The following is a 27,488-nucleotide window of genomic DNA, read 5'->3' on the forward strand; positions in this document are numbered from 1 at the left end:
CAGCTCTCATCAGCACTGCTATTTAAAATGGTCCAATACGAGCAATGAAGAGATTAGGTTTATTAACAAGTGCTAACTGTAAATTCACTGGACCAATAAAATGAACTGTTCAGAATTGAATTTTATTGATTAATTCACCAAATGCCTGGAAGATTACATCACAATATGTAGAGCATCTTTTTACTTTATTTTACATGAAAACTTTACACTCTGTACTTCTTACTGTATATATATTTATATTTCCCCTTATTTGAGGGAGGCAAAGTAGACATATAGTTGCAAGGGAAGGAATGCTTTCAGAAAATATTTAAAAGCACTTCATAGATTTAAATACATCCGCATAAAAACGCATCCAGAATTACACAGGCTCCGGCTATACAGAGGCTCGATAATGCTAGATTTAAATACAAACATCTATGTCTGCATTGTACAGTATGTGTTTATCTTTGTTTTCTTGGTTTAGCTTGGTATTGGCATGACAACACTGGGTTTGGAAGATACTGACGTGCCCTGGCTGACTCATTCATACTCCAGATCAGCAACCAGCTCAGCCGAGGGTGGGTGTGAAAAGAAAGAATCTGCTTGCCAAACAAACATCTTAATATGCCTTAAAAAGCAGCTGTTCAGCATGTCTAGAGGTTTACCACAATTTAGAGAAAAAAATAAAAAATAAAATCAGGAATGCTTAAAGACCTCAATCTTTGCCTAATGGTAGACCTAGAGGAACTTCCATTTCATACATCTTTCAGAGGCCAAGCAAATTGTATGCACTTTCATGCCTGGTAGTGTGCACTGCAGAGTGAGTGGGAACTCCTGGAGGGAATGCTAAATGAAATCAACAAAAGTGTTTTTGAGAGCAGCCAATGTTACATCACCCATGTTCCCAGGCCAACACAAGACCAGCTACATTTCATTTTCAGAGTTCAGAAATACAATCAGTTTTCCCTCCATCTATACACATGTTCACCTGCATACAGAAGGAAAACATCCCCCTTCAGACTTAAAGTCATCCCCCTTCAGTTGCTGGAGTATAAAGGCCTGTATTAAATAATGTATAAGGGAAGTAGGGATCTGAACATTTGTTTTTACCACACGTTTTTTTTTAACCAGTCATTAAAGCTCCAACCAGTTAGTGCCCAAAATCACAGAATTCAAATTACTACAGTGTGATCAAAACTTCAATTTCAAGAATTTTTACAGTAGGATTTAAAAAAAAAAACTGAAGTGCCACCTGCCATGATTCTTGACTGGGGCTTTAATGATTAATATCTCTAATCTTCATAGGCACAGAAATGCAAACCTGTTGTTACAAGATTGTAACTAAGATACTTAAATTTTCTTTCAGCTCTGTGCATTTGGATATCGCTGTTTGTTCACTTATGAAAATGAGAACAAAATTAATTCAACAAATAAGACAACATAAAACACAATCAGGAACAGGACACAACAGAATTGTTAATAAATTAATATTGTCACCATAATGCCCCTCCCTTTCAGAATGTAGGACTAATATAATTTTATTTGAGCCACAATGTTGAACAGAAGAGAGCCCTGCTGGGTCACAGTGCTGTTCTCTCCTAAAGAGGAGCAGATGCTGTGGTAAGTGTCAGGATATCCAGACATGGAGGGTGACTTTGGGAAAGTAGTCTTAGCATAGACTCCAATCACTCCTTTGGATGAAAGGAGGGCCACTCACTCCAGCTCTCCTGGCTCTGGCACCCCATATTCTTAGTTCTTTTCTAACGCTGGCCCTACGGTGCTCTACGAAGCTGGGGCTTGTGCAACAGCCATCTCAGGGGCAGCGATGTGGAAGACTGAACCGATGCGCAAGAAGAAGCGACGCAGCACAGCACGCAGTTCAGGGATGAGGTCGAACTGCATCATCTCACACAGGTCGGGGTAATAACAGGAAGCGTGTGGCTTAAACTGAGAGAGAGAGAGAGAGAGAGAGAGAGAGAGATTTTCACTATGGTTACAAATTTGAATCATTCTATCAACTTTCCATTGTTAAATCAACTGGTGTCTTTTCACTATCATTAAAAGCTTTATATTTATGAATTAATTATTTAAGGCCATGAGTCATTTTGTAGCCATAAAAACACAACTTCCACACTTAACAGTTTGTTTAGGTATTGGATTACAATGTCTATTGAAACTATGAAGCATTGGGATGGCAGCATTATGTTGTGGGGTTGTTTTGTTGGGAAAGTAAATGGCAAATGGCATCATGAAGAATGAGAAATACTGAAGTAACGCCTCAGCATATTGGAGTGGTCACCTCAGTGTCCTGACCATTAAAATTTTATTTAATAATAAATATTATATTGTCTAATATTCTACAAATGTTACAATCTAGGAGTATGTAAAATCTGAAGCAATATTTATGAGTAATTATCTGAAAACTATAGTGTGACTTTGTTTAAAATGAAATTAAACCAAAGTTTTGATTATACTAAGCACCTCTGCCAATGCTGGCCCTGCTTACTTTTGAAATTAAAATGAGCTGTGTTCGAATGTTGTCTGCATGTGCATTAAGAACAGAAGAGTAAGCCTGTCTGCTCTGAATGTTTCAATTTTGCTGTCCCGAATTCAAGGTAGGCGAGCGTGAGCTGGGATCAGATCTGAATGTTAACATAATGCAGCAAGCTTGGTTACATTCCAAGTCCAAGTCACATGTGCTCCACCCACAACTTGCATGATTTAAAGTTGCCATATGTGCCATTGTCCTGCAATTTTGCCTTTTAATATTTAGATTTTTCTTCAGTATTTACTACTGAGCAAACACATTCACAATACATAACTCACTGTCTTTCATTTCATTCTTTAACTGAAAAGCCTAGAAATATATAGTACTTGCAATTAAAGTGGTCATAGCCTTCTACTTGATAATTAGATGCCAAACCTACATTTGTAAAGGGTATCTGAAAAAATGCTTTGTCTCATCTAACCATAATGCCTAATGTTAAAATATAAAGTGTATACTGATCCTAATTTACCAGTAGTTGGCTAGTAAAAATTTCCAGGTTCATCTTAAATAATTAAGCAAATAACTTGACACTACTGCAGCACTTAAGATGAAACTGGAATGTCCAAAGAAAATGCTGCTAAAAATGAAACTAAATTCTGCTTAGAATTAGGGAACATGGAGTTCGGAGTGGGCTTATCAAATACTTCTGAAGGAGTCTAATGACCTAAATTTAACTAAAGTCCACTAGTGCTCCTCTGATGTCAATGCCATCTAGCAGAGCACTGTTAGCAGACTAGTAATGAATCACTGTTCTTTTCTGTGTTCATACTTCAGTATGAAACTGAAGTGTTGTACCATTCTCACTTCCAAGGGACAGGATGACACTCAAAAACAAGTGGTAGGGCTAGAAATAAGAAATGTGATTGTGCCTTAGTATCAGATTTAAAACATCACTTGACGGAGTGCAGAAAAATTAATAAATTAATGCAAATGAAACAGCCAACATAAACATGCACTTCAAACAACCCAAAGGTCAATGCAGACAGAATAATGTTTAGTTTTTAATTTAAGGAGTTATCCAAATAAAAAACAGACCATCCTGGAAAAGGACGGGGAAATCCTGCATCGATTTTATCTGAGCACTTTAGTAAATGGAAAGGGTTAGTAAGGGAAGCCCAGGGCAGCAACCTGCATAAATCCTCTTCACTGCACTGACAAAATGACTTATCAGCTGGGTGCTTCCTGTAAGAGAGGTTTACCATACGTTCCTGAAGGATATAGAGATATACAAATAAGGATCGCTCATGCAGGAAAAAAAATTCTCATTAGAAAAAACATTACACTCACCTGCACAGCTTCACAAGAGAAAACACTTGTGCTTTGTTTTTCCAAACTTTAAAACAGGATGTAAGCTAATGGAGAATCTTTGGAAATGCCATTAGCCTACTCATGACTTACCCTACTCATGTGACACATTGAACTGAAACACATGTTCGAGAGGTTTTACCTTTCTTTTACTTGAGTGTACATGCACGCGTATGTGTCTGTGCATAGGTGAAATTACCTTGTCATCAGACAATCTGAGTGTTCTTGTGAGCAGGAGCAGCAGTAAGCTGGTCCAGGCTTCTCGGTGGCTTTCTGAAGTTAGGCTGATAAAATAGGTCAATGCTTCACTGCACACACTAAGGGGTAGAAAAAAAAACAAAAAAAAAAAACAAAAGATGAGGCATACAACTAGGCTGTTATTGAAATATCTTCTACAGCTCTCCTACGTTGCCTTCAGAAAAGGAGGTTAGCTCAGTAAACATGATCATGCACTTAAATATTGCTGCACTTGCTGGGCCCACAACCCTAAACCCACACTCACAGTAGCAGGCGTGTCTGGATGTCTGGCCAGGCTTCTTTTAACCTACTGTCCGAATACATCCGGAAGAGGATCCTCAGACTGCAGGCCAGGCTGCTCGTCTCCTGCTTCAGCAAATTGGGTTTGGACTTTCCTTTGAAACCTGTGTGAGCACAGATTTAAGAAACACATTTTCAACGCCCAGGGATTAAGAAATGTGCCATTAAAATGTCAAATGTAATAAAATACAACTCATAAAAGATCCGTTAATTTATTTAAATTCTGCTTATATGTCATGATGGCCTCTATACTGAGAATCAGACTAACCTGCCCTCCAGAGCGCAGTCCTCTGCTCATTGTTAGAGTTGAAGTCCTTAGCAAAAGTGTGGGACTCAAGCAAGCAGTCAAGTAATTTGAAGAGGTGCTGAGGAGAGAGGTGCTTGTACATGCCCTGCTCTGTCTCAGTCAGTGTTTCACTCTCCTCTGTGTTTTCCAGTGCATCTCTCTATTAGGAGATGCAGAACATAGGGTTAATTAAAATTGGAAGTCTTGCATCTGCTACAATAAATTCTACAAATAGAATCAATAACAATAAGTAAGACTAGTTCAATTAAATGGTCATGATGTATGCCCAAGGGATATTACAGGCAGGATTACAGTTATGAGATATATAAATTGAATAACAAAGGGAAATGTCAGATAAAATAAGTGACCTTTATAAAACTGTCACCATTAGATACTTTAGCTCTCAACTTCAAGAGATTGGATTTTGGGGGTGGATGAGAACATAGCTGAAATCCAGAGATGTGGAAAATGAACTATTATTTGACTACTCTATGCCCTTGATTAAACAGAACGCATCAAATAATAAAACTAATGAAAGTGTTATGGGGAAAAATATTTGATTTACATTTGTCTTATAATCATACATAACTACATGCAAACATACAAAAAGCACATTATTAAATGGGATTATTCATATGGTCAAATACAAAGACAAGTGTGTGTCGACCCTGCGAAGGACTGGCAACCCCACTTTGCGCCCAGTGATTCCTGGTAGGCTTCAGACTCACCGTGACCCTGAACTGCATAAGCGGTTACAGACAATGAATGAATTAATGAAACACAAAGAGAGACTGACCAGAGCTGCAGCCATGTTCTCGGCATCCTCCTTCTTGCTGGTGGCAGGGTAGAAGACAATATTGTCTATAGTCTGGATGAGCTCCAGCTGCACCACACACTTTATGAGCAACCCTGCAAACAACCTCTGGTCTGACACCCCTGTGACACAGAGCACATTGGCCTAATCCACATAGCGCACGGAAAATAGTAAGTGGAAAAAATAACATTCACCATAAACAACATACTCTTTTAGGAATAACGTCAGTAAATTTCACTTCCATTTTAGAGATGTTGCCTTGGAGACAAGGCATGGCTATGATGCCTGAAATAGAATTTGTGGAATCAAGCAGTGACAGCTAATAGAGTGCAGTCATAAAAATTGAAAAACGGATAACATGTAGTTGATGGAAACTCAATAGGAGGTTAGAGATTCTATGATACTAGTGAGAAGAGGAAAAGGTCAGTCAGTGTAAACAGAGTAGGTATATGGAAGGAGTGTACTGCTTACGTGCATGGGGCTTTCCCCTCCAGGCCTCATCACTGGCAGTTGACATCTGACTCTGTCCCCTCTCTGACAGTGTTCTCTCAAAGCTGCTTTGAGACTGAGAGTCTACCTCAACATCCTGAAAAATACAGAAAAACTGTACCATGTTCTTGATAGTGAAACCATAATCAAATGTGTTAGGTACTGTTTGCATTTAGGGTAAGACAGTGTTGAGTTTACTTTACTGGCATATAGATATGAAAGTGCCTTTTGGTTGGCAATTAACCATGTGTGCCCTATGTGGCTTTGTGCATGTTATTTACTCATGTTAGTCATCTCACCATGTGTTTCCCATCTCCCACCTCCTCTTCCTGCCCAGCCGGTCGCCATGTCAACAAGCTTTTAAGAGGGGAATAATCATGTCAACCCAAGAGCAGTTAATTAAGAATTTCATAAGGACAACCTCAGCTGCTTTAAAAACAGGCTTCATGAATATCACTGTTATTACAAACAACCAGTGTGATCTATTTAGATTTATTTATATACACAGATACAACATCAAACAAAGGTCAGAGAGTGCAGTTCATTTGTTTCATTTTCATTTGAAACTTTTTAAAGGTATTCAATATTTAAGCACGAGTAAGAAACCATTAAACACTGCAAGTAGTGAAAAATATTAATAATACTTTAAATGTTTCTGTATTCAGTATAGACATGGTTTGGCTTTATAACACGATCAATTCAGAGATGAAAACATTTCTTTCGTAACAACATTACTGGTGGCCTGCTATGCCTTGCATGTCGTCCATTTTATATGCATCTTTTAGAAACAAAATATTTCCTTTTTTTAATCTTTCCACTTCACTTATTATTTATCTAATCTCCCCAGAAATAACTTCTCAAAAATAAGTTTTGGCAGAGAACAAAACACATCACAAAAATCTTATAATTGCAATAAACCATAATTTAAATAAATATTTCAATACAGATCCATCTATAAGCTTTTCAAGTAGCATGTGAGACAGGCTTACACATGAGGGCTGGTTGACTGGAATATCTCCAGCATGCAGGCACAGGTGATGTCCCACACATCTGGGCTAAACTTCTCTCCGTTCTGAATCACCAGGTTTTCCAAACAGTTTGTGCCTGAACGTGCCAGCTGCTCATTATCTGTGGACAGGGAGAGAGCCACACCCACACACACACATATATATATAAACTCTTCCCCACTTTATTAACCTGTATGTCTTCCTGCTGGACCACACATGGCTTGTGCTGCGTACGGGTTTCATGCTTTTAATGCCCACCTGTGTTGGCAGCAGAGGCATGACTAACCTGACCATCCCTAAAACCTTACTGTCCACACCCAGCTCTCTGCACTGGGTGTTTGCTCTAACTGTATCATCTGACTTCTGTTAAAATACTAATAAAACATCTAATGTGCAATAAGCCTTGTCATTTGTGTGATACACATGTCTGTGTGAAAAGTGTGTTAGGTTAAGCAATAAAAACCCACCTTGTTTGACACACCACTGCAGCTGGGCAAAAACATCAGCAAGTAACACCTCACTGAGTGGCTCATAGAACTGAGTGAAGACGTCACAGATAGCATACAGAGCATGGTTACATGTAGTGGTCATCCATTCAGTTTTCTGTGGAAGAAAGTAACACATTTGAAGTGGTTACACATGTGCTGTTAGCTTTAAGTATGATTTGAAGTCATACAGGCACAAAAGGTTAATGAATAAGTAAACATTAATTAATTCAGATGCATGCTTGTGACCTCTTGTGTGATGCCATCCAAGCCACTAAAAACATAATCTTATAGGGGCATTTGTTATTAGGCAAGCACAATCTAAATAAATAAAGAAAACAATGTTAGAGATACTTTTCATCACAATGAAAAAGGTTTCAAAATATTGCTTGAGAGGTAGCCTCTCTGAGATCTGAGACATTTTTCTCTGGTAATCTGTGTAAGAACTGTAAGCAAATGCAGTTATACAATAGAGATAACTGCATAAACCAGAAAGAAATAAACATACCATTTTATTATGAGAATTTGCCAACTTGGGTGGCTTGGTAAAACAATTTTTTATTCCCCCTAAATCACTTCTTGTCACATATGAGTTAATGAGTTAATATTTGCCTGTTTTTAGTTTAAATATTTATATTAGGCTAGGATATGTTATACAATTCACCTCAGTCTGCTGTTCTGGAAGCTTCATGTTGTCAAAGATGCGGAAGACAATGCGGAAGAGGTCATGCCACCAGTGCTTCTCAAAAGTGTGTCCATAACTCTTCATTATTTCAAACATCACTGTCAGGCCTCTGAAATACACCCACAAAAACACAAAACTTTAAGGCTCCAAATGCACTAACAGTGTGAGGGACTGAGTACATGATCTAAAGCTCTTACCTGGTCCTGATGTCTAGCTTGCAGCGGTTGATTATGCAGGAGAGCTCAAACAAAATGGGGAACCAGCCTCTCACCCAAACCCGGTCACCTGGGGCAACATTCATGTCATCACTAGTGTACTCCCTCAAGGCCTGAACACCATGGCAGAGAGAAAGAGAGTGAGTACAGGAATAATAAAGTTTTAAGAAATAAGAAAATAAATAAGTTTCTTTTCACTTTTAAATGTCAGTGGCCATTAGCAAACTGTGGTTGCACACAAGCGAGTTCTAACCTGAGGTCTATCAGACACGTATTTGGCACAGTGGCGAATGAGGCGAATGGCTTCCATACTAGTGTCAGGAAACGCAGCATTGCACACAAACTCAGACAAACACTTCACTGCATCCTGGAATGAGTCAATGGCTGCTGCAAAGTGCTGTTGAAATGTGTGCACTGAAAAAAGAAAGAGCAAAAATTTTGTAACAATTTAGTAAAAAGTAAGATTTAGGGTAGACAATATGACAACATTTAATTGTATCATGATAAATGACTTTTCTGGACATACAATGTATATGGTCAGACCTTAAAGAACAGCATGTTTCATTGCAGGAGAATATGATTTGTTTTGTTTACCTAGATTTACCTCAACGCACTATGTGAAACTTTAACTGAGAAAAAGAATACAATTATTCATTAGAATTTAATGGTAGCATTTTTAATACTAGTCTGCTAGTAAAGTTTGCCCATTCCAATGTTTAGTGTATGTGTAAAGTACTGTGAGACTGTACTGTTTCCATATTGCCAATACTTAAATTAACTAGGTTACAGGTTAAAATGTCCCTCTCTCTGGAATTTGCTGTACTCACTGACTATATGACCAGTGGTCTGAAAGGCCAGCTCCACAATGGTCTCATCGTGATCTGATGCTGCCTGGTGGAAGACAGAAAAGATATTCTTCCAGCCAGAGCGAATGTTAGAAGCTTGAGAGTTCACCATCTGAGCTACACAGCGAATCACCATGTCACGGATAGTGGGAGACCTTCAAGAGAAAAACAGGTAAGATATCATGACTTTCATTACCTTTTTTAACTTTTTTTTCTCCTCTCTCATACTATTCAGCCCTTCATTTCTTAATTCATAAATGGCCCCTAACCTATTCTTTTTCATGATGTGCTCAAATGGCCTGAGGAAGTCCTTCTGGAAGCGGAAGTTGGCCAACTCCCCCTTCTCCAAGAACTTCATAGAAAGCTGTCTCAGAGAGTCCACAGCAAAGATAGCCACGTCCTCATTTGGGTTGCAGCCCACCTAATGGAATAGCATAAATTAAAACTCTTAAATAACTAGCCATTACAGGAAACAGAATGCTAAATGTTACAGTACTACAATGCCGAAAACTCAGAAGATTTATTGATCAGTCTAATCATCTATTTAAAAATGAATCTACTCCTTACCTTATTAAAGTGGTCTCCTATGACTTGCCAAATGCGTGACCATTGCAGGCGGATACGGTTCATGTTGTAGTAAGAGATTTCAACAATCTTCTGAAGGCTGAACATACGTGGCTGGTGGGCAGAGGCCAGTTCATCCATTGACACTGCACACAGCCAGCGCACAAAGTCCACTGGAAAAGAAGAGCTCATCATTAATATACAAAAAACATATTTTCTAATGCAAGTAAGTGCATCATAACTGTTTTAAATGATTTTAACTAATTTAAAAAATACATCAGGATATATAGAGTATATGGAATAAAATTTACTTGAGCATTATAGAGATTGAAACATGTCTATGCATGAACAAATTTGGGTCAATATACTATTTTACAAAATGAGGCAATGTGTCTCAAAGTGCCAGAAATGGGAACACAACTACACTTGCAGCTAGATATATATTTACACACATACACAAATATTTAAGCCCATACCAATTGCATTTCCATCAAGCCTGGTAGATCCAGTGAAAATTCTAGCAGACAAAGTAGAGAAACCAGTTAAACCCAGAAAGGACAACACAACATATACGACATTCAGTGTGCTTTGTTTTTGCCTTTGTTCTCATACCTGTCTACAGCTACTACCACACTCTGAGAGCTGGTCTCACCCACTGATTCCTGGATATGAGCCATCTGACGCCTGTCTGGACCCCCAACTAGTGTGCCTGTGATAGGTTAAGAATACAGTTAGAGACAGTAAGTCCAATAAGCTACAAGGACAAACATATTGTTTAATGTCCTGCTGTGAAAACAACACAAAATTGGTTGAAATCTGCTCCATTGTGGTTCTTTTCTTCATGGAAAGAATTAAACATATTCATAGCATGCCTTACCAAAGCCAAGAGGTATAAACTCATCCCCTCCAGATGGAAAGCCCTTCATTCCACCGCCTTGTTCTCGGGCTACACCAGAGATATAACGTGTCTTTACCCCTGTGCCAATCAGCTGAGCCAACTCCAATTGACTGATACAACGCAGAATCTACAGAAATTAAAAGAAAATACATAAGCATAAAAACATCACGTCAGCTAAAAACTGCAGAGAATGGTGTGAATATAAAAAAGCTAAAATGCCCACCTCATGCCAAGAGTTGCCCAGGTAATTTCCATCAGTATGTGCCACAGTGATGAGTGTTTTTATGGTGTCAATGTTCTTCTGCTTCATCTCTGTTATACTGGAGCTGGCTGTGAGCAAAGTGAATCTGGCTAAGGCCTGGATATATGCATCGCGCTCCAACTATACAGAAAAACACATACCAAAGGTACAGGTGTAAAGTAGACAAGAAGAAGAGGGGGAAAAAAAAGACAAAAGTTAGAAATTAATGAGTCAGGACAAATTTTGGTTACTCATCTAGATCAGACAATTTGAAGGGCATTGGAATATCTCATGCACTTACTTGCATGCCAAAGATACAGGCAATCCTGATGGCACAGCGGATTCCCTCTAGACACAAAGACGCCACCTCCTGGTCATCACAGTCTTGCAGGCCTACACTAAATGCTGCCAGAAGTGGTGTCCAAGCCAACTATGCGCACACACACACACACACAAAAAGATACAGTGAAATTGGTCCTACTTTTGTTCCATATCTCCCCCAGTGTAAATAAACCAAGCCTAAAATTTCACATTTACAGGACCCATGTTGAAATGTAACATTTTCTCTAAACATAGATTTTTTTTCCCTTCTACTGCAGTAGATCTATAGTAGAGCTTATGTGACACTTCAATTTCATTCACTTATTCATTTTCTGTAACCGTTTATCCAGTTCAGTGTCATGGTGGGTCCGGAGCCTACCCGAAATCATTGGGTGCAAGGCAGGAATAAACCCTGGAGACTTTCACAGGGTAACAAACCCTCACACACTCACACCTATGGATACATTTGAGTAGCCAATCCACCCACCAACGTGCGTTTTTGGACCGTGGGAGGAAACTGGAGCACCCGGAGGAAACCCACGCAGACACGGGGAGAACACAGCAAACTCCTCATAGACAACCACCCGGAGCAGGACTTGAACCCACAACCTCCAGATCCCTGGAGCTGTGTGACTCAGACACTACACTGTGCCGCCCTACTCATCAATTTCTCATATCAAAATTTGATACCTTGAACATTGGCCGGACATGCTCTAGGTGGGTTGCACTAAAGAAAGGGGCCTGAGCATGGCTCACTGCTTCCATCAGAGCTTTAGCTGTCTTAGCCATCTGTTCCATCTCCATATTATAAAGCAATCGCCTCTGCTTCTCATTGGCTACACCTGCCCACAAAAGAGCACTTAATTTAGTCCAACAAACCCATGCAATTTACACTCAAAATGAGATAAAATGTAAAATATTTTACTTAAAAAAATGACATTATTACTACAAGTATAAAACTTTGAGCAAAATATTGATCACTTTTCACTCTTTCACACTTTGATGGGGAAAGAACCTACTTTGCTTGCTGGATTTGGGGGTAATTGAGTATTCTTTGCTCTCTTTCATGGCAATCTTCTTCCCTGCAATCTCATCATATATGGAAGATAGGTACTCTTCAGGCAAGTCCTTACTGTCATTAATGCCACGGTTCATCTTAATGTATTGCTCTTTTGTCATTTTGTTTTTCACCTGATAAGAAAATAAAATATTGATTAAGATTAAGACAATAGTCAACAAGAAGACTCAAAAGTCATGGCTTAAATATCTTTTTCAGGTTGAGCAGACTGACCTGGGGGCTGTGCAGGTCGGTGGTCAACATAATGATGGAATAGGCCAGAACATAGGCAGTGTCCGCACTAGCAAACAATGTCTGCCTGTAAACAAACAGCAAAAAGTCTGTTTCAGAAGACAAGCAAATTCTCCATACACCATAGGATAAAGTTTGGAATTATTATACAACTCTAAAACAATTTGTTGCCAATATATGTACAAAACATGTCCAAAATAATTCAACTGTGATGCTACAACTATATAATTTCATAGGGATTTAAAGTCACCAAAGTTTTGATATTTACATAGAAGCAAAGCTGTAGATTATTGCTTAATAACAGATGAAACCATATAGAACTGACCAGAAAATCCTATAATATCATCTACTACAACTAACATCCTTAAAATAACATCTACTAATATGAAAAAAGCCTCCAGACTTCTAAATTGCAATGTATGTATTTTATTATTTATGCATATTGTATGTATTTTCCTTAAATCTCAGGACTGAGGACTCACCCCTGATTGCACTCCAAATAGCGAGCTGCAAATTTCTCCATGAGCCGGTCTATTTTCTGTGCCTCTCCAGGCAATCTGAAACCTTCCAGGAAAGTTCGCAGTGCTGACACAAAGTCCTTGCCACAGAAGTCAAGCTGATCCACGTAGGAGTACATCACCTCCTTATTAAACTTAGCATTCTCACCGAGGAACTCCCCAACCTGAGTCTATGTAAAGAGCGGGAGGAGAGGAGGACAGCTGAGACACTGTGGACAAGAAGACAGCAAAGAAAGGTGAACTGACTGTACCTACTGTGTCAAGTCTCTCCTCCTGGTGCAGGAACTGAGCAATGTCCTCCGCAGAGGTTCCCAGCATGCCTTGCTCCTGCAGGTATTGCACTCCCCTCTTGGGTTTTTTATTAAATCTTTCCAAAATAGAGAAAAAAAAAATATTAGCACAAATAGAGAAAAAGGAAAAACAAAGGTAAAAAAAAATGTTGGATAGACTCACAGCTCAATGCCATGCTCAATAATTTCTTTCTGCTGTTTGATGACCTCATATTGTTCAGGGTGGTCAGGCTGGTTTGACTGAACACTGGAGGAAATAGCAGAATCCTGTGAGCTGACACTATCCCTGCGAGAGGATAGGTGCTCAGGAAGCTTTGTCTCAGCTCCATCACCTTCAGCTTGACGTTCCTGACCTACAATTACACCCCAGCCATTTAAAACCAAATTTACAGACTACGACATGCATTCCATTTATTTGCAGCAGTTTGTAATGGTGTAAAGTGATGAAAGAATTACTTAGGAAATACAGAATCACAAGAGGCATATCAATGCATAGTCTTCAGAGAAAGCCCTCTTACCAAGGTTGGTCTGTAGGTTTGGGTTGACGTAAAGGTCTTTGCTCCACTCCACCATGCATTTCAGAATGGACACCAGACACTCCAGGCCTTTCTTACGCAAACTCAGCTCCTACACAAGTCCACAGAATGTCAAAATTGCTCAATGAGCAAACAGCAACATTTGTTAGGGTAGTTTCCGTTTTGAGAACTGAAAGCTTTACTACCCCAGTCAGCTGCCAGAACTTTATGAGAGCTTTCATAAAGCTTGTTGGTCTATAACACAGGTTAAAACCCATTTGAGCTGGGTATGGAGATGCTAATACCATCCATGACAATGTAAAATGAATACTAATCCTTTTTGACATTTGTAGAAAAAGTCCAGGTTGCTAGAATAAAATCAAGCTGTATTCATCTCGGCTGCTGCCATGTCAACGAGAGCAGCAAGTGCAAGCTGTAAGTTAAGCTTCAAATAATTGTATTGAGGGCAAATAAAAGATGTGCTTTCTTTTGCAAGATTTCATTAGCTTTACTTGTTCCACTTAATTTATTGACATTTGAATAAGTTTGATAAAGCAAATTTAACTTGAGGTTTATACCAAGGAGAATATAAAATAGACACCTGCAACAGAGTCATGCCCAGCTCTTGCCCACTCCGACCCTGAGCAATTTTTGAAAGGTCATTCACCAGCCGTTCAAATATATTTGCAGCATTCAGGTCACAGTCATAGTTCACATAGATATCCACCACACACTGGGCATCTGTGAAAGAAGAGTATGAGATTTACATTTAATATTACACTGTTCAGGTCTATAATCAGGTCAGGCAGATATAACAGGTGTTGTTTGTGAATGAAATAAACAGGTAAGGTTAGAAAGGATATTGGTAGCACCTGCGCAAATTCGAGTCAGAGTCTGGATGACCATCCACTTGTGCTCAAAGGAGCTGGAAGATGTCTCTAGAATGGTCAGAAAAATCTCCCTGAAGAACACCTAAGAGAAGACAAAAGAAAGCACGTTGGGATTTGGAGAAAGGCAGAGACAAGCTATAATAAGACAATGCAAAAAAACCTTATAATGATGTAATAAAGATGTCCACATAAACCTATCTTTACCTCAATCTGCATCTTAAGGTGCACTTTAAAATGAGACAGAAGGGTGAGGAAGATTGCCAGTGAGAGTTCAAAAACTTCAGGCACAGAGGATACACCGTTCTTAGACAGTGCCACACACAGGTACTGCTTTATAGCATTCACAAACATCTCATGTGTCCGGAACACAGGCCCAGCTCCCTGAAGGACTGACAGCAACAGCTGGAGGGAAACCACCTTAGAGCGCAGTTCATGAGACCTGAGTCGGAAAACAAAACAAGGCACAACTGAAAACAACAATTCAAAGATTTTCAGTTTACAGAGTTCACGGTTTTTCAGGAGTCACCATTCTGGCATAAAAAGGCATTCAACTTCCCCGAAACACATGCAATCTTGAGATTTAATGATAACATTAACTGAGGCAGGCTACCATTTACTGGTCTGCTTAACTATGCTCATGGAAATCATAAACAGGGGTAAATACGCAGGATTAAAGCAATATAACATGTTTTAATTTCATTTTCTCAACATTTCTTGATTATCTTTGATGAAATTTTGAGGGTAACATCTTCATGCCAATCTCTATCTCAGGCCTGCTACGCAACGTTAAGCTGTTGCTTAATTAGATGAATAGCACATATAATTACATACTTATATAATTACAATAAACCTGAAACTGTTAACCAAAAGAAAGCTAAATATCAAGCAATGGGTTTTTGATTCAGAATTCCGTGATTCAGAGATACTACACATCTACATGAAACAATGTAATTGCAAGTGTTGGAATGTGTCCTTAAATTAGATGCAAGTGTGAAAATCTCTCACTTTGGGTCTGGTGGGCCATCAGCCAGAGGCTTCATAGAAAGTTTGCAGAGGGAGCGGAACACCAAGAAGGCATCTTTTTGCAGGATGTGGGAGAAGCGGGCAGCTGTCTGAGTGTTGTGCATCACCTCTGCATCCTGCACACATTTGAAGACAACAAATATCTTATTCATTATCTGTAAGCGCTTTTCCAGTTCAGGGTTGCGGTGTGTCCAGAGCCTACCTGGAGTCATTGGGCGCAAGGCGGATTACACCCTGGAGGGGGCACCAGTCCTTCACAGGGCAACACACACACACACACACCTACGGACACTTTTGAGTCATCAATCCACCTACCAACGTGTGTTTTTGGACTGTGGGAGGAAATCAGAGCACCCAGAGGAAACCCACGCGGACACAGGGAGAACACGACAACAAATATGACTGCCTAATTTAATTTTAAAAGCCTTTTCCGGTTCTACATTATACAAGGAAGAGTTTCTAACAACTATTCACACAGCTCTATGTTCATATTCTGGAGTAAGGAAAATTTTTATTTTAGTATTTGCAAACATATTTTTAGTTGCCTTATTTAAAGGCTGGAATTTTTTTAAAAACAGTTAAAGCATATACTGGGTCCTCAGCTTAACCATAGAACACAGTGAAGACTGGACACTGAAGTTTTAATAGAGAACAATGGAGCTCACAGCTCAAACAATAAAACACCTCCATTTTCCAGTTCCAACAACATTTTAAGAGGTGAGTGAGTGCATGTGTGTGAATGAGTGAGACAGAGTGTGTTAGAGTGTTATAATGACTGAGCTAAAGAGAGAGAGAGTGTATGTATCTCAAACAGTAAAACACCTCCATATTCCAGTTCCTAACAAAATTTTAAAAGATACATGAGTGATGTGTGTTTGTGAGAGAGAGAGACAGAGAGAGATATATTTCTGCTATAAAATCTCAAGGTGAAAAATCAAACACTGCAATGCTCTGACACCTGCTCCTCAATTATGTGGCTGGAATTACAATGTTATTCCCACTTGGTAAACAGCAAGATAACATTTCAGAGACAAAATGCCACCTTGACTTATTAAAGAAACAAAAGGTTTAATAAAGGTTAATAAATTAGAAAATATCCAAACTTGTTGTAATACACATCAGTTATGAAGGCATTAATGTATTTTGTACATACCAAAATGTCTGTGGAGGACACAGAGGCTCTGTCATCCACAACACCATTCATGTGCTGAGTGTCTGCCCGGATAACATGGGGTGCTACTTTGGACTCAGAGTCAGACTGTGGGTCCAGTCCTATCATATTAGAAAGAGTAAATGCAAATTCCATAACATTTCAAATGTTTTTTCATTTCAAATGCTCTCCTTTTGGAGCACATTTTCATTACAACCTTCATATTTGTATTATGAAAGGGTAAATTTGTACTAGTTACAGGTTTAACTAATATGTGTTAAAAAGACTGTTTAGGCAGGAGTATGCCTTACCTCCCTCCACAGAGCTCTCCCCCAGGCCACTGTCTGGCTCTGCCTCTTCATGAGCCTCTGAGGTCTGCTCGGCCTCTGCCTCTAGCTGGCGTTCATCTCCATCTGGTTCTTGTGTATTAGGAGTGGAGGTACCAGAGTCTAGACCTTTAAATACATAAAACATAACCCAGGAAACACACATATGCTTTGCACACATTAGGACATTAGGGTTTTTAATATATAGGATTATGTGCAGAGGTAGAAACTGGTCTATTTTACCCCGTTTTTCAGTTACCATGCATTTTCACTGCTCAGATAATAAACCCTAAAGTATTTGAGCTTCTTCAATACCTGGTATTGAGCTTTCCACTGCAATCTGTTGTTGAGAAGCCACTCCCTCAGTCTTTGCCTCATCTGGTTCTGACCGCACAGAGGATTCATCCTGAGAAATAGGGGGTGTGGAGGAGGGTTCTGTGGAACTAGGGGTGGGTGAAGGTGGACCGTTTTGCTCTGAAGGGGCACATCTAGGTTGTGGGGACCCACATACTTGCCCTGGGGTAGGGGAAAGGTTTTGGGGGACAGGTGAGGGGTTTCGAGGTGCTGAGACAGGGTTTGGGAGCTGAAGACGCTGTCTCTCCTTCTCTGCCTCTTGGGCTTCAAGAGCCTAAACATATAAATAATCACAAATAAAAGCATTTTACCAGAAACCTGACCTTATCTACAAAGCCAAACATAAAAAAAAAACATTTTATATAGTATCTGGCACCCAGGGTGATATCACTAAGGGAACAACAGGAGTTCAAACTGACTGCTTGGTTCTCCATGCGTGTGAAGATAACATTCAGCATTTGAGTCAGAGTGGCTTTGGCTGTGGTCTGGTTGATCAGGTTGCGGCTAGCCAGGTAGATGTTGTAGCAGGTACGAACAGTGAGAAGAATGGTGCCCTCGTGAATCTCTATATGAGGAGAAGTCACCGCAGTCAGTAGAGCCTGAGAAATCAAAAAAAAGTTTTTATGAATCTGAAAAAAGCTTTATAAAGATATAGATGACACAATGATAGGGACCCATTTCCTAAATTCTCTTTTTCCCCTGATCTCCACTGTTGGAACTTTTGTGGCTTTTATTTAACACAAATAAACCATGATTCAGTCAGTTAAAATGTTTTCTGATTAGAGGTCCTATATTCTGTCTGATTTAAAAAGAAATTCACACTGAACCACTTTTTATAACTTCAACATGAATGTGCAGATCTAAACAGAACAGGCAGTTCAATGTAAATGCAGACATTTTTGTTCCAACACAATTTAAAACAGGTCATTTTGCAGCCAAGCTTCATTAAATGGACTGTGCAAACTGGGCATTGTATTATAGCAATTTTTCCATGACATAAACATCTTTAAGAAATTGTGAGTAACGAAAAATATAGGGGCCCTCAACAAAAACTACACAGGCTATGGACAAAAGCACAGGCATCAATTAAGTCATGATTAAAAAACGATCCATAATCCATCTAACTGAGTTAGATGATAAACAGTCAATAACAGTGGAATGATTTTACTTATTTAATATTTTTCTGCTTTCAGTGTAAACATGTCAATCGCTTCAGCTTTAGCAATATTCTCTGGCGTCCCTCTGGAAAGCAACATACAAAATACATGATTGGGAGTCATCAAACCTTGATTATCTGTAGTTGCACACCCTCATCGGTCTGTGGGCCTTGAAAGCAGTTGCAAATTGTCTCCACCAATCGGTCAATCAGCCGTTTCCCTGGTGCTCCACTGTCTGGTGCGTTCCCCGTGATGTGGCCATAAGCAATGAGTTTCTGTGGTGAACAGAGTGCAAGTTTACAACAGTCCGATTTTATTACTCTGATATAAATACTGCATGAAATGGCCAGCTACAATACACCTTGTGAGTCTTATCCGTAAGATAATCAAATCAGTGATAAAAGAAATATTATTGAAATAGGTGTATGAATGCATGATACCTGTAAACAGTCCAGAGAGGTACTGACAATTCGGGGAGATTTTGACTGGCATGCCAACTCAAATGGCAGAACATACTTGTCTGCTTCGATGTAATTTGCTTTTGGTGGAACTATAGTGCCATCCCTGGTAGGTTAAGAAGATATTAAAATAATATTAAAGATGGCTCCCTAGTCCAGTGATACAAAACCTAATGTTAGTATTCAACTCTAAAAAATGTCAAAATATTATATTATAGACAATAAATAGCTCCTGACTAAAGGCCAGTAAGCAATTATTAGTGAGTTCTTTCTCTATAAATGGCCCCAAGGCCAGCATCCAAAATAAAAGTCTATATTGCTATTACACATCTGCTAGATCTGTGCTTTAAGGCTGCATCATATGCTCCAGAAAAACACTGAGACATTGCAGCTTTAAGTCCACTACCAGTGAATATGTTCAGCTAAGAGGTATTTGAAAGAGAAGCAAGATGATAAAGAAAAAAAAATAAACTCACTTCTGCTTTTCCAGCTCAAGTTTGATCTCCTCTGAAACACAGTAGGAAATGAAACAAATTAGAAATGCATTCATAGAAATATATAAACCACACCAGCAAATTTTCAAGGCAGAACAGAGTAGATGAAGATTTGAACTACACTAGAAAAAAAGGTTCTTCAACAGCTCTTTCGTAAAGACAGCAGTTACATGGAGCACCATACAAGACCTAAAAACAAATTTCAATGTTTAAGTCTTGCAAATCCTTTTGTAAATTGTTCTTTAAGTAACTTTAAAAATGGTTTCATATAGCTACAAAACAATATACACACACACTACGGTTATCGGTTTAAACGTAAAGTACTGCTTAAAATCAGAGCGTAAACTATTATTATACACACTTAAATGATGGTTTTAAAACGTTTCTTTTAGCAACAAAAAAAATTATATATATTGTATATATAACTCTGAATATTTGAAGAACTTTACTATGATTAAAGGGTTCTTCACATCATTTATGATGCAAAGAACCCTTTAATCATGCAAAAGGTTCTTCATTTGTTCAGGGCTTTATACAGAAGCATTTTTACACCAAAAAAACCCTTGTAAAACCATCATTTTTAAGTGTGTAAGTGTACAGTTAGAAACTTACTGATGTAGCATGAAACAAAGTGTACATTCATTTGTCTGAAACCGCTTATCCAATTCAAGGTCGTGGTGGGTCTGGAGCCTACCCGGAATCACTGGGCTCAAGGCGGATACAACAAACCCACAAACAAGCGGGACTCAAACCCACAACCTCCAGGTTCCTGGAGCTGTGTGACTGCGACACTACATGCTGCGCCACCATGCCGACCTGACTTCCAGGAGAACAGGTAAATACAATATTTTGGATAGTCAAAGGACCCCAACTGGCAAAAAACACAGTTACAAGGGTTATTCTCCCATTTTGTACCTGTCTGAAATGGTTTGCACCACCATTGTAACAATGTCTATTTAGCTGTCAAATCCAATGTCCACAACTAAGCATTTCTGTTGACTGGTCTTAGGAAGATCAACACAGTTGTATGTATAGGTGCTAATTAATTATTTATTATACACATAATTACTCATTATTATTTACAGGTCTACTTTGCAGTAAAAATAACAAAAACATACCAGCTTATGTTTGATATTTAGTGGGCTAAATGTCTATTTGTCTTGAACAGAGAGAAAAGGCAACAAAATGTGTTTTTACTTTGGGGGCTCCAAGTAATATATGTTGGGAACTACTGGTGTAATGTGATTGGGATAAATATAAACCAAAGTGTCTGCAGGCATCATTCATCATTCAATGTAATAAATAGCCTTTGTTTAAATGTAGTAATCTGTTTAATGCTACTTTTCAACAGATTTCACAGACGTATTCTCAGACAATATAGGCTGGTTTCCCACACAGGGGTTAAGCCTAGCTCTAGACTATGTTCTCCTTTCAATGGAAAAATCACAATTCAAAATGCAGAGTAGTTCAAGACTAGGCTTTAACCCTGTCTGGGAAACCACACTTAAATTTAACACAAAACACTTCTTAAACTCACTCACTCACAACTCTGCTCCACCAACACTCCCACACACTACTTATACACTGCGGCACCCCTAGCCAGTTCCTTATAGGCTTGTTCCTATAAGAAAAACACCAAACATTTCAACATCCCTGCCAAACATGATGTAATAATCCTATTAATAGTTTTCACCAAATTGCCGTATAGGAGCACAACTTGCTCTGTATCATTTAGCACTGCCCTGTACCATCCGCCAAAACTCTTCACGTGTCTCTCCGGTACAGAAAGAATCAGTTCTCCATCCATTCTCAAACACGCTTTAACAACTGATAAATGTCTAGACTTGCTTGGTTTAACTTTCAGCCTATCCCGCCTAAGATTATAATTAACCTTCCACAGCAACTGCCATGTGCAAGACATCATGCAACCTCTCCCCACCCACGACTCACTTAGAGACCCTAATTATCACCTCCAATTGCTATTGTAAACACAAATGATGAAATGGTACATCCAGCCATAATACCCATTTCTAATCACTGCTGTGACGTAACAAATTATCCTGTACTAAAACAAAATCTTCAAAATAAGCTTTAACAAGGCTTGTAATATGATCCACTACCTAAAAGAATTCAAAGACATTCCACATAATGTTAGGATGCTAATGATAACTGAGTGAATAATCTGAACGTTATGGAATCCAATTGTCTTTAAAAGGGGATGTATTAGGAAAACATATGCTTATTCTGTGCTTTTGCACATAAATGTATGTATCTGGAGTTCCTATCAACCCAGAAACTGGGTGAAATAAGTTATTGCTCAGTTATTGTGGGCTGCCTAAGTCAGTAAAAATGCAATAAAATGAGCCACGCCTATATTAAGTTCAGGCGCATTAGAATTATACTGCACCATCTGACCATTTCAATGGCAGGTCCAAACAGTGTAAAATAGACATGGGCAGAGTGGAGAAATGAGAAAATCAAGCAAAAACAAGAGTGGACATAAAGACGAGAAATTAGCTAAATTAGAGATTGTGTGTCTTGCCTCGCATTGGTTGATACCGTGTGAGAACTGTGTGCATCTCATTCTCATTTAAAGGAACAGGTAGTGAAACAATTTGTCCTGCACAGGGCTGTTCAGGCAGGTGGAGAAAAGGTTGTGGTGCTTGATTGCAGTGGTATTTAGAACAAAGCAATTCACAAACATTTTATTAAGACCCCAAGGGACTGGTTAGCTTGTGAGATACATATAAATAACATAACATATTAAAAATAATAAATTAGCATTTTGCATTTTCTGCTTATTTCTCCCCAAGTTGGTGGAGAAATAAAAAGAAACTTTGCATTAGAATGTGGACACACATTTTAAACATGAAAAAAGATGGACTAAATAACTAAATGAAGTTAGACTAGCATTAAAGTGAAATATAATATTTACTTGTGCAGGGTTACAATTGCAGTAAATCTTATTCAAATTATTTCATTACAGTACCCAAACAAGTCTTACAGACAAAATAAACATGTCATTATATTTCAGTTTTAAAAACCGGCAGAATTTAATGTCTTTTTAGGCCAAAAAGTGAAAAGAGGGCAGTGAACACACACACAACCAGAGGGACTCGGGGAGCAGTTTGAGGGTTAGGTGCTTTGATCAAGGGCACTTCAGCTGTGAATGAATTATTCTCTTGCCAGTCCTGGGAACTGTCCCGCGACCCTCCAGCCTCAAGATTGTTTCTCTTTCTTCACCTTAAGGCTAGGGCTGTCCCCATGATAAACTCATCAAACAATATCAAGTCTTTGATTATCAACACACCTTAAAAACTATTAACAATCTCCCGTCCATCTTTAAAGTATTGTGTCTCAGGTTCATAATCATGACCATTATCAAACAGTCATCTACATGCAACAGGATGCTTAAGCAATGCCACATTTCACAACCATTTCAGGGCAAACCAATTCTATGCTGAACCACATTTCTAGCTCAAAACACTCGATTTCCTTTTTTGCAAACTGTACTGCTGAGCATAAAATTAAAAATTAATATTTTAGTAGTATTTTCCACATGTATTTCACAAAACAAATGTCATGAACCTCCTGAATAGTAAAGGGCAGTTTTCCTGTCAGAGATTAAGCCTAGTCCTGAGTGTGTATTCATGAACTTCTCAGAACACGAGTGCTGATCTGAGAGACCCCATGAATACATGTCCTGGACTTTACTCTTCTTTCAATGTAGGAAACCATTAATGACCTAGGAACAGGCTTTAATCCCTCTCCAGGAAACTGACCCAAAGTGTCCAAAGTGCCACTCACTTTTGAAACTGATATCTATCACTGATTAAAGCATAGTTTGTGGTCAGAGTACATTCTCATAGCACAGTACAATTTACTGCAGTCACCAAGGTCAATAATTTCAAGAAATATATATGGAGAGCAAGCAGAATTGATCAACTATTCAATTCCCTAAATACAGACTCTGGGATCAATTTTCCATAATACAGATTCAGAATTCTGATACAGAAGTCAATTCAGCATGTTAATGTTATCTGAACTAGTAAGTTCTCTTTCTCATATCAAACATATCACATCTATCGCTCATAAATACAAATGATTTCAGTCTCAGTTACTATTTAACTATTTTAGTTTCAGTTTACTATTTCACTTTAGTCTTGTAACCTCACGTGCGTAGCCTAATTTCCAAAGCATAAAGCAAAATAATCAACAAAGATGTGGACTGTGTGCATAAGTCTTACGCTGTGAATCCGGGACTCTGCTGTACAAACATAAGTTGTGGCCAGTTAAACGTACAGCTTGACACAGCAAACCGCCATGCAGATTAAAAGAAAAGGCGTATCTTAGTCTGGCAGGTTAATTTATGAAGGTTTTTTTATTAAATTGAAATTTAACCTGAAGAACAAAACAGATGTGGTTAGACCTTATGTGGGACATACTGAAATTTGAATTTGTTTTGCTCTTAAGTTAACTCCAGAACAATGATTACAAGGCCTAGAAAAAGCACCAGGAAATAAGATCCACCCACCTCCACAGGTGTTTGTTAAGTTCATAAATATTTAATGAAGTGTTCTGAGGTGAAAGTGCCTAAAGGACATTTTAAGCTACCAATAAACCACATGGCAAAAACTCCTAAAATGCTTATACAACCGGAATTACAAGTGAGGAGGCATGATTTCCAGTCTGACTGAGATACATTATCCTTGAAAAATGTTTATCATTCTTGTCCTTGCTAATACTTATTTAAAATATCTAATGATTTTATAATGTGTTCAGACCATTTCTGTTAAGGACATTCAAGCCCAGCTAGCACAAATGTAAATTCCACTGTTTTTTCTGTTTAGTTAAATGCCTAAGATGGAAGCCAGGTATTTTAGAGTGGTTCGATGTGAAATGCTCTATTCTAGATCAACATACAGAAATTTAAAACAATGCCAGTTCACTCAGCATGTCTGTATTTACACTGTGAACACAGAACCCACTGGTTTCTTTCACAATCCCTGTAAAGGAAACATGAGTTTGTAAGTTTCTATACAATTTACCATTACTCAGACTATTCTAAATAACTGTGTCTACATATCAACAACTAAATAATGTGAAGCTTTTGAATATCTGGTGGAATTCCCCTTTAATACGTTTAGAAATAACATGAATGACAGCAGGCCTGCCACCGAGTAACGTTAATTAACTCAACCAAACGCAAGAAACGCCAGAAATATTACACCAAAAATGTTGGTGTAATGGACAAGATCTGGAAATCCTGCTAATAGACGCAGACAATCGAGTAAATCTAGTCCAACCTGAAGAGTTTAAGGTTAGCAAATTCAGCTTCTGAAACAACTGAAGCCTGCGTATTCTCACATGACTGGCCCAACAGCTGAGCAACACTGGCTCTATTACTAGCAATACTAGCAATGTGTAAATCGAGGATAATCTGTTAGTGTTTATACAATACTGATTACCGGCAGATAACTAACGTAAATTATCTCAACAACCTGCGGAGACAATAAGAAATAAAACGGTAAAAACACATCTCTGTTTTTACATTAGCCTGCTTGCTAATGAGGTAACCAGAATTTGGTTACTTATTCAACAGCTCCTTATCCATCTTTCCCGTTCGACCTTAACTAGCTAACTGTCAGCAGACAAACGACAACAGAAATAAAACGACCAAAACACCTTCGCTTTGACGTTAGCTCGGAGGTTAATGTGGACGAAGCAGACTAAGTCTGAATGTCCTATCCGCCAGCCCCTTACAGGACTGTTCCACTCCACCTTAAAATATTGTCAACATACTGACGTATATCATAAATAACATGTAAACATAAAAATACCTAAACGCGTCTAGTCTGACAGTAGCTTGACGACTAACTGGGCTTGGAGAAGAGGGCTGAATCTTATCCGAATTCTCCGTTCCACCTTAAATGGTACTGTAGTTAACGTAACACGACTGATACTCTGACACTTCAGAATGAACTGCTGCACCGTTTAAGGTGGAACGGAAAATTGAAGAAGTAGCCGAGCAGCTGTTAGAGCTAATTAAACACCAGCCTTTGAAAGAATAACGTTGTTTCTGTGGTTAGAGCGTGTTAAATACAGTCGGCCGTGCTTTCCACAGAGAAGTAGCTAGCTAGTGTACTCAGGGAGGAACGGGTAAATGATCGGCGGGGATCCTCACCGAGCGCCACCTGACAGGCTTTGCGGAGCTGGCTGTGCTGGGAACGCTTGAGCTCCTTGTCGGAGAGGATCCGCTCCAGCGCCCGGGACAGGAACATGCTCTTGGTTCTGCTGCTCTCGGAGCTCAGCGGCTGCGTTGGTGTGTCGGGGAATTGCTGTTCTCTCATGTCTCGGTCCTCCCCGCGCGTTCAGGCCGTCATCCCCGGCGCGGAGAAGGCCTAACACTCCGCACTCTCTTAATGTTGAGTTGAAACCACAGTCCGCGAGTTTACAATCGGACTCAGCTCGGGCCCTATGGACGCCGCTCAGTTCAGCGCTCCGTCGCCCATGTTGCTGACGCGTGGCGTCACGTGACTGTGGTGTGTCTGTTGAACTGACGTGTGAAGAACTTTGGATTGAAAGGCCCATGAAGCAGCGATAATCAGATTTCAAGTCCCACCTACCACAGACTGTACAAATATATGTATATAAGTTCTGTCAAGCCCCAACCATTATCATTTAAGTTTAAGGTAATAATGTAAGAAACCCTGACTGTCTAAAGCCCCCTGTCTGAGACTCTTCAGAACACAGCTGTTTCAAATCAGAAATGCTCAGCCAGTGTTCACTACTTGTTTCATGAAAGGTCTTCTAACACCACATGGACGTGTTAACATGCAAAAAAACTAGATTTTTTGAATGGAAGGCCTCTTTTGAAAAGCACTGTGTTCTCCAAAAGTTTGTTTATACTCCTTTTGCACTGTGTAAAACATTGTAGCAGTCAGTAGTAATAGGGTATATGGTAATAGTATGGTAATAACTATTACTGATTGAGTGTCATTTTCTCACTTGTTACAAAACAAATAATTCAGTAATTGTATATGCAAATAAATGTATAATATTAGAGGTGTTATAAAAAAAATGCATAGCATTAATCAGGATCGACTGGCCTCACTGGTGGAAATATAATTTTGTCTTTTCTAGATTAAAGATTTTTATAAAAATCATTCATTCATTCATTATCTGTAACCGCTTATCCAGTTCAGGGTCGCGGTGGGTCCAGAGCCTACCTGGAATCATTGGGCGCAAGGAGGGAACACACCCTGGAGGGGGTGCCAGTCCTTCACAGGGCAACACACACCCACTCACATTCACTCACACACTCGCAAGATTCTGGGCGTCCATCATGTCCAGATGAATGTCAGGAGCACAGTCAAACAAAAACCAGTTCTGAGAGAAAATACACAACATAGCAACATAAATTTAGCCTTCCTCATAAATTTAATCTTCTGCCTGTCATCCTAATGCAGGGACAATGCAGACAGTTAATTGTGATTATCAGGGTACAGGATTTCAGCAGGGTCCACATTCAACTATATCTCTCTCTTCTCTAGGATCCGTCTGAAGCAAGACTTTGGTGAAGGAACTACAGGTCACAGAGCCAGTTTTGTTGTCCTGCCATACATGTTCAATTGTACTGGGATGACATAAGTTGACAGTGTGGCACAAACAGCCCCACTTATAATAATAACTTTTATCAGCCACCATTAATGATATAATGCTAATTCACATTCACTTATTTTGCCTCTTACATGTTATTTCTTTAAATGTGAGGTGTAGTTGTGT

At 39.1% G+C, this 27,488-nt stretch overlaps 1 protein-coding gene across 1 annotated transcript; it reads right to left on the reverse strand.

Moving 5' to 3' along the window:
• Positions 1-111: 111 nt before the first annotated feature.
• Positions 112-26,242, reverse strand: arfgef2 (ADP-ribosylation factor guanine nucleotide-exchange factor 2 (brefeldin A-inhibited)). Its single transcript, XM_066670463.1, has 39 exons — positions 25,888-26,242; positions 19,686-19,716; positions 19,192-19,315; positions 18,880-19,026; positions 18,014-18,193; positions 17,556-17,868; positions 17,226-17,369; positions 16,918-17,036; positions 15,747-15,880; positions 14,946-15,180; positions 14,724-14,823; positions 14,453-14,592; positions 13,855-13,963; positions 13,500-13,689; positions 13,302-13,413; positions 13,011-13,216; positions 12,511-12,595; positions 12,239-12,410; positions 11,910-12,061; positions 11,200-11,328; positions 10,881-11,039; positions 10,637-10,784; positions 10,372-10,468; positions 10,236-10,276; positions 9,763-9,932; positions 9,465-9,616; positions 9,178-9,350; positions 8,604-8,764; positions 8,333-8,463; positions 8,115-8,244; positions 7,433-7,568; positions 6,948-7,086; positions 6,258-6,315; positions 5,941-6,055; positions 5,452-5,591; positions 4,638-4,815; positions 4,335-4,473; positions 4,032-4,149; positions 112-1,926 (listed from the first exon to the last, which is right to left on the reverse strand). The coding sequence occupies exons 1-39, from the start codon at positions 26,051-26,053 to the stop codon at positions 1,762-1,764; spliced, it is 5,538 nt and encodes a 1,845-aa protein (XP_066526560.1). The 5' UTR covers positions 26,054-26,242; the 3' UTR covers positions 112-1,761.
• Between the last annotated feature and the right edge of the window lie 1,246 nt (positions 26,243-27,488).

The sequence above is a fragment of the Hoplias malabaricus genome, chromosome 5 (assembly GCF_029633855.1).
Source record: "Hoplias malabaricus isolate fHopMal1 chromosome 5, fHopMal1.hap1, whole genome shotgun sequence".
Classification (NCBI taxonomy): Eukaryota; Metazoa; Chordata; class Actinopteri; order Characiformes; family Erythrinidae; genus Hoplias; species Hoplias malabaricus.

Bases quoted from the DNA above. Each gene is read 5' to 3' on its own strand.
- arfgef2 (XM_066670463.1), bottom strand. From the start codon at position 26,053: ATGAGAGAACAGCAATTCCCCGACACACCAACGCAGCCGCTGAGCTCC. The intron at 9,933-10,235 runs GTATGGGCTTAA...CTTCTTTTCCAG, and splicing joins GCTTGATGGAAATGCAATTG to TGGACTTTGTGCGCTGGCTG. The intron at 5,592-5,940 runs GTAAGCAGTACA...TCTGTGTCACAG, and splicing joins GAGGGGAAAGCCCCATGCAC to GGGTGTCAGACCAGAGGTTG.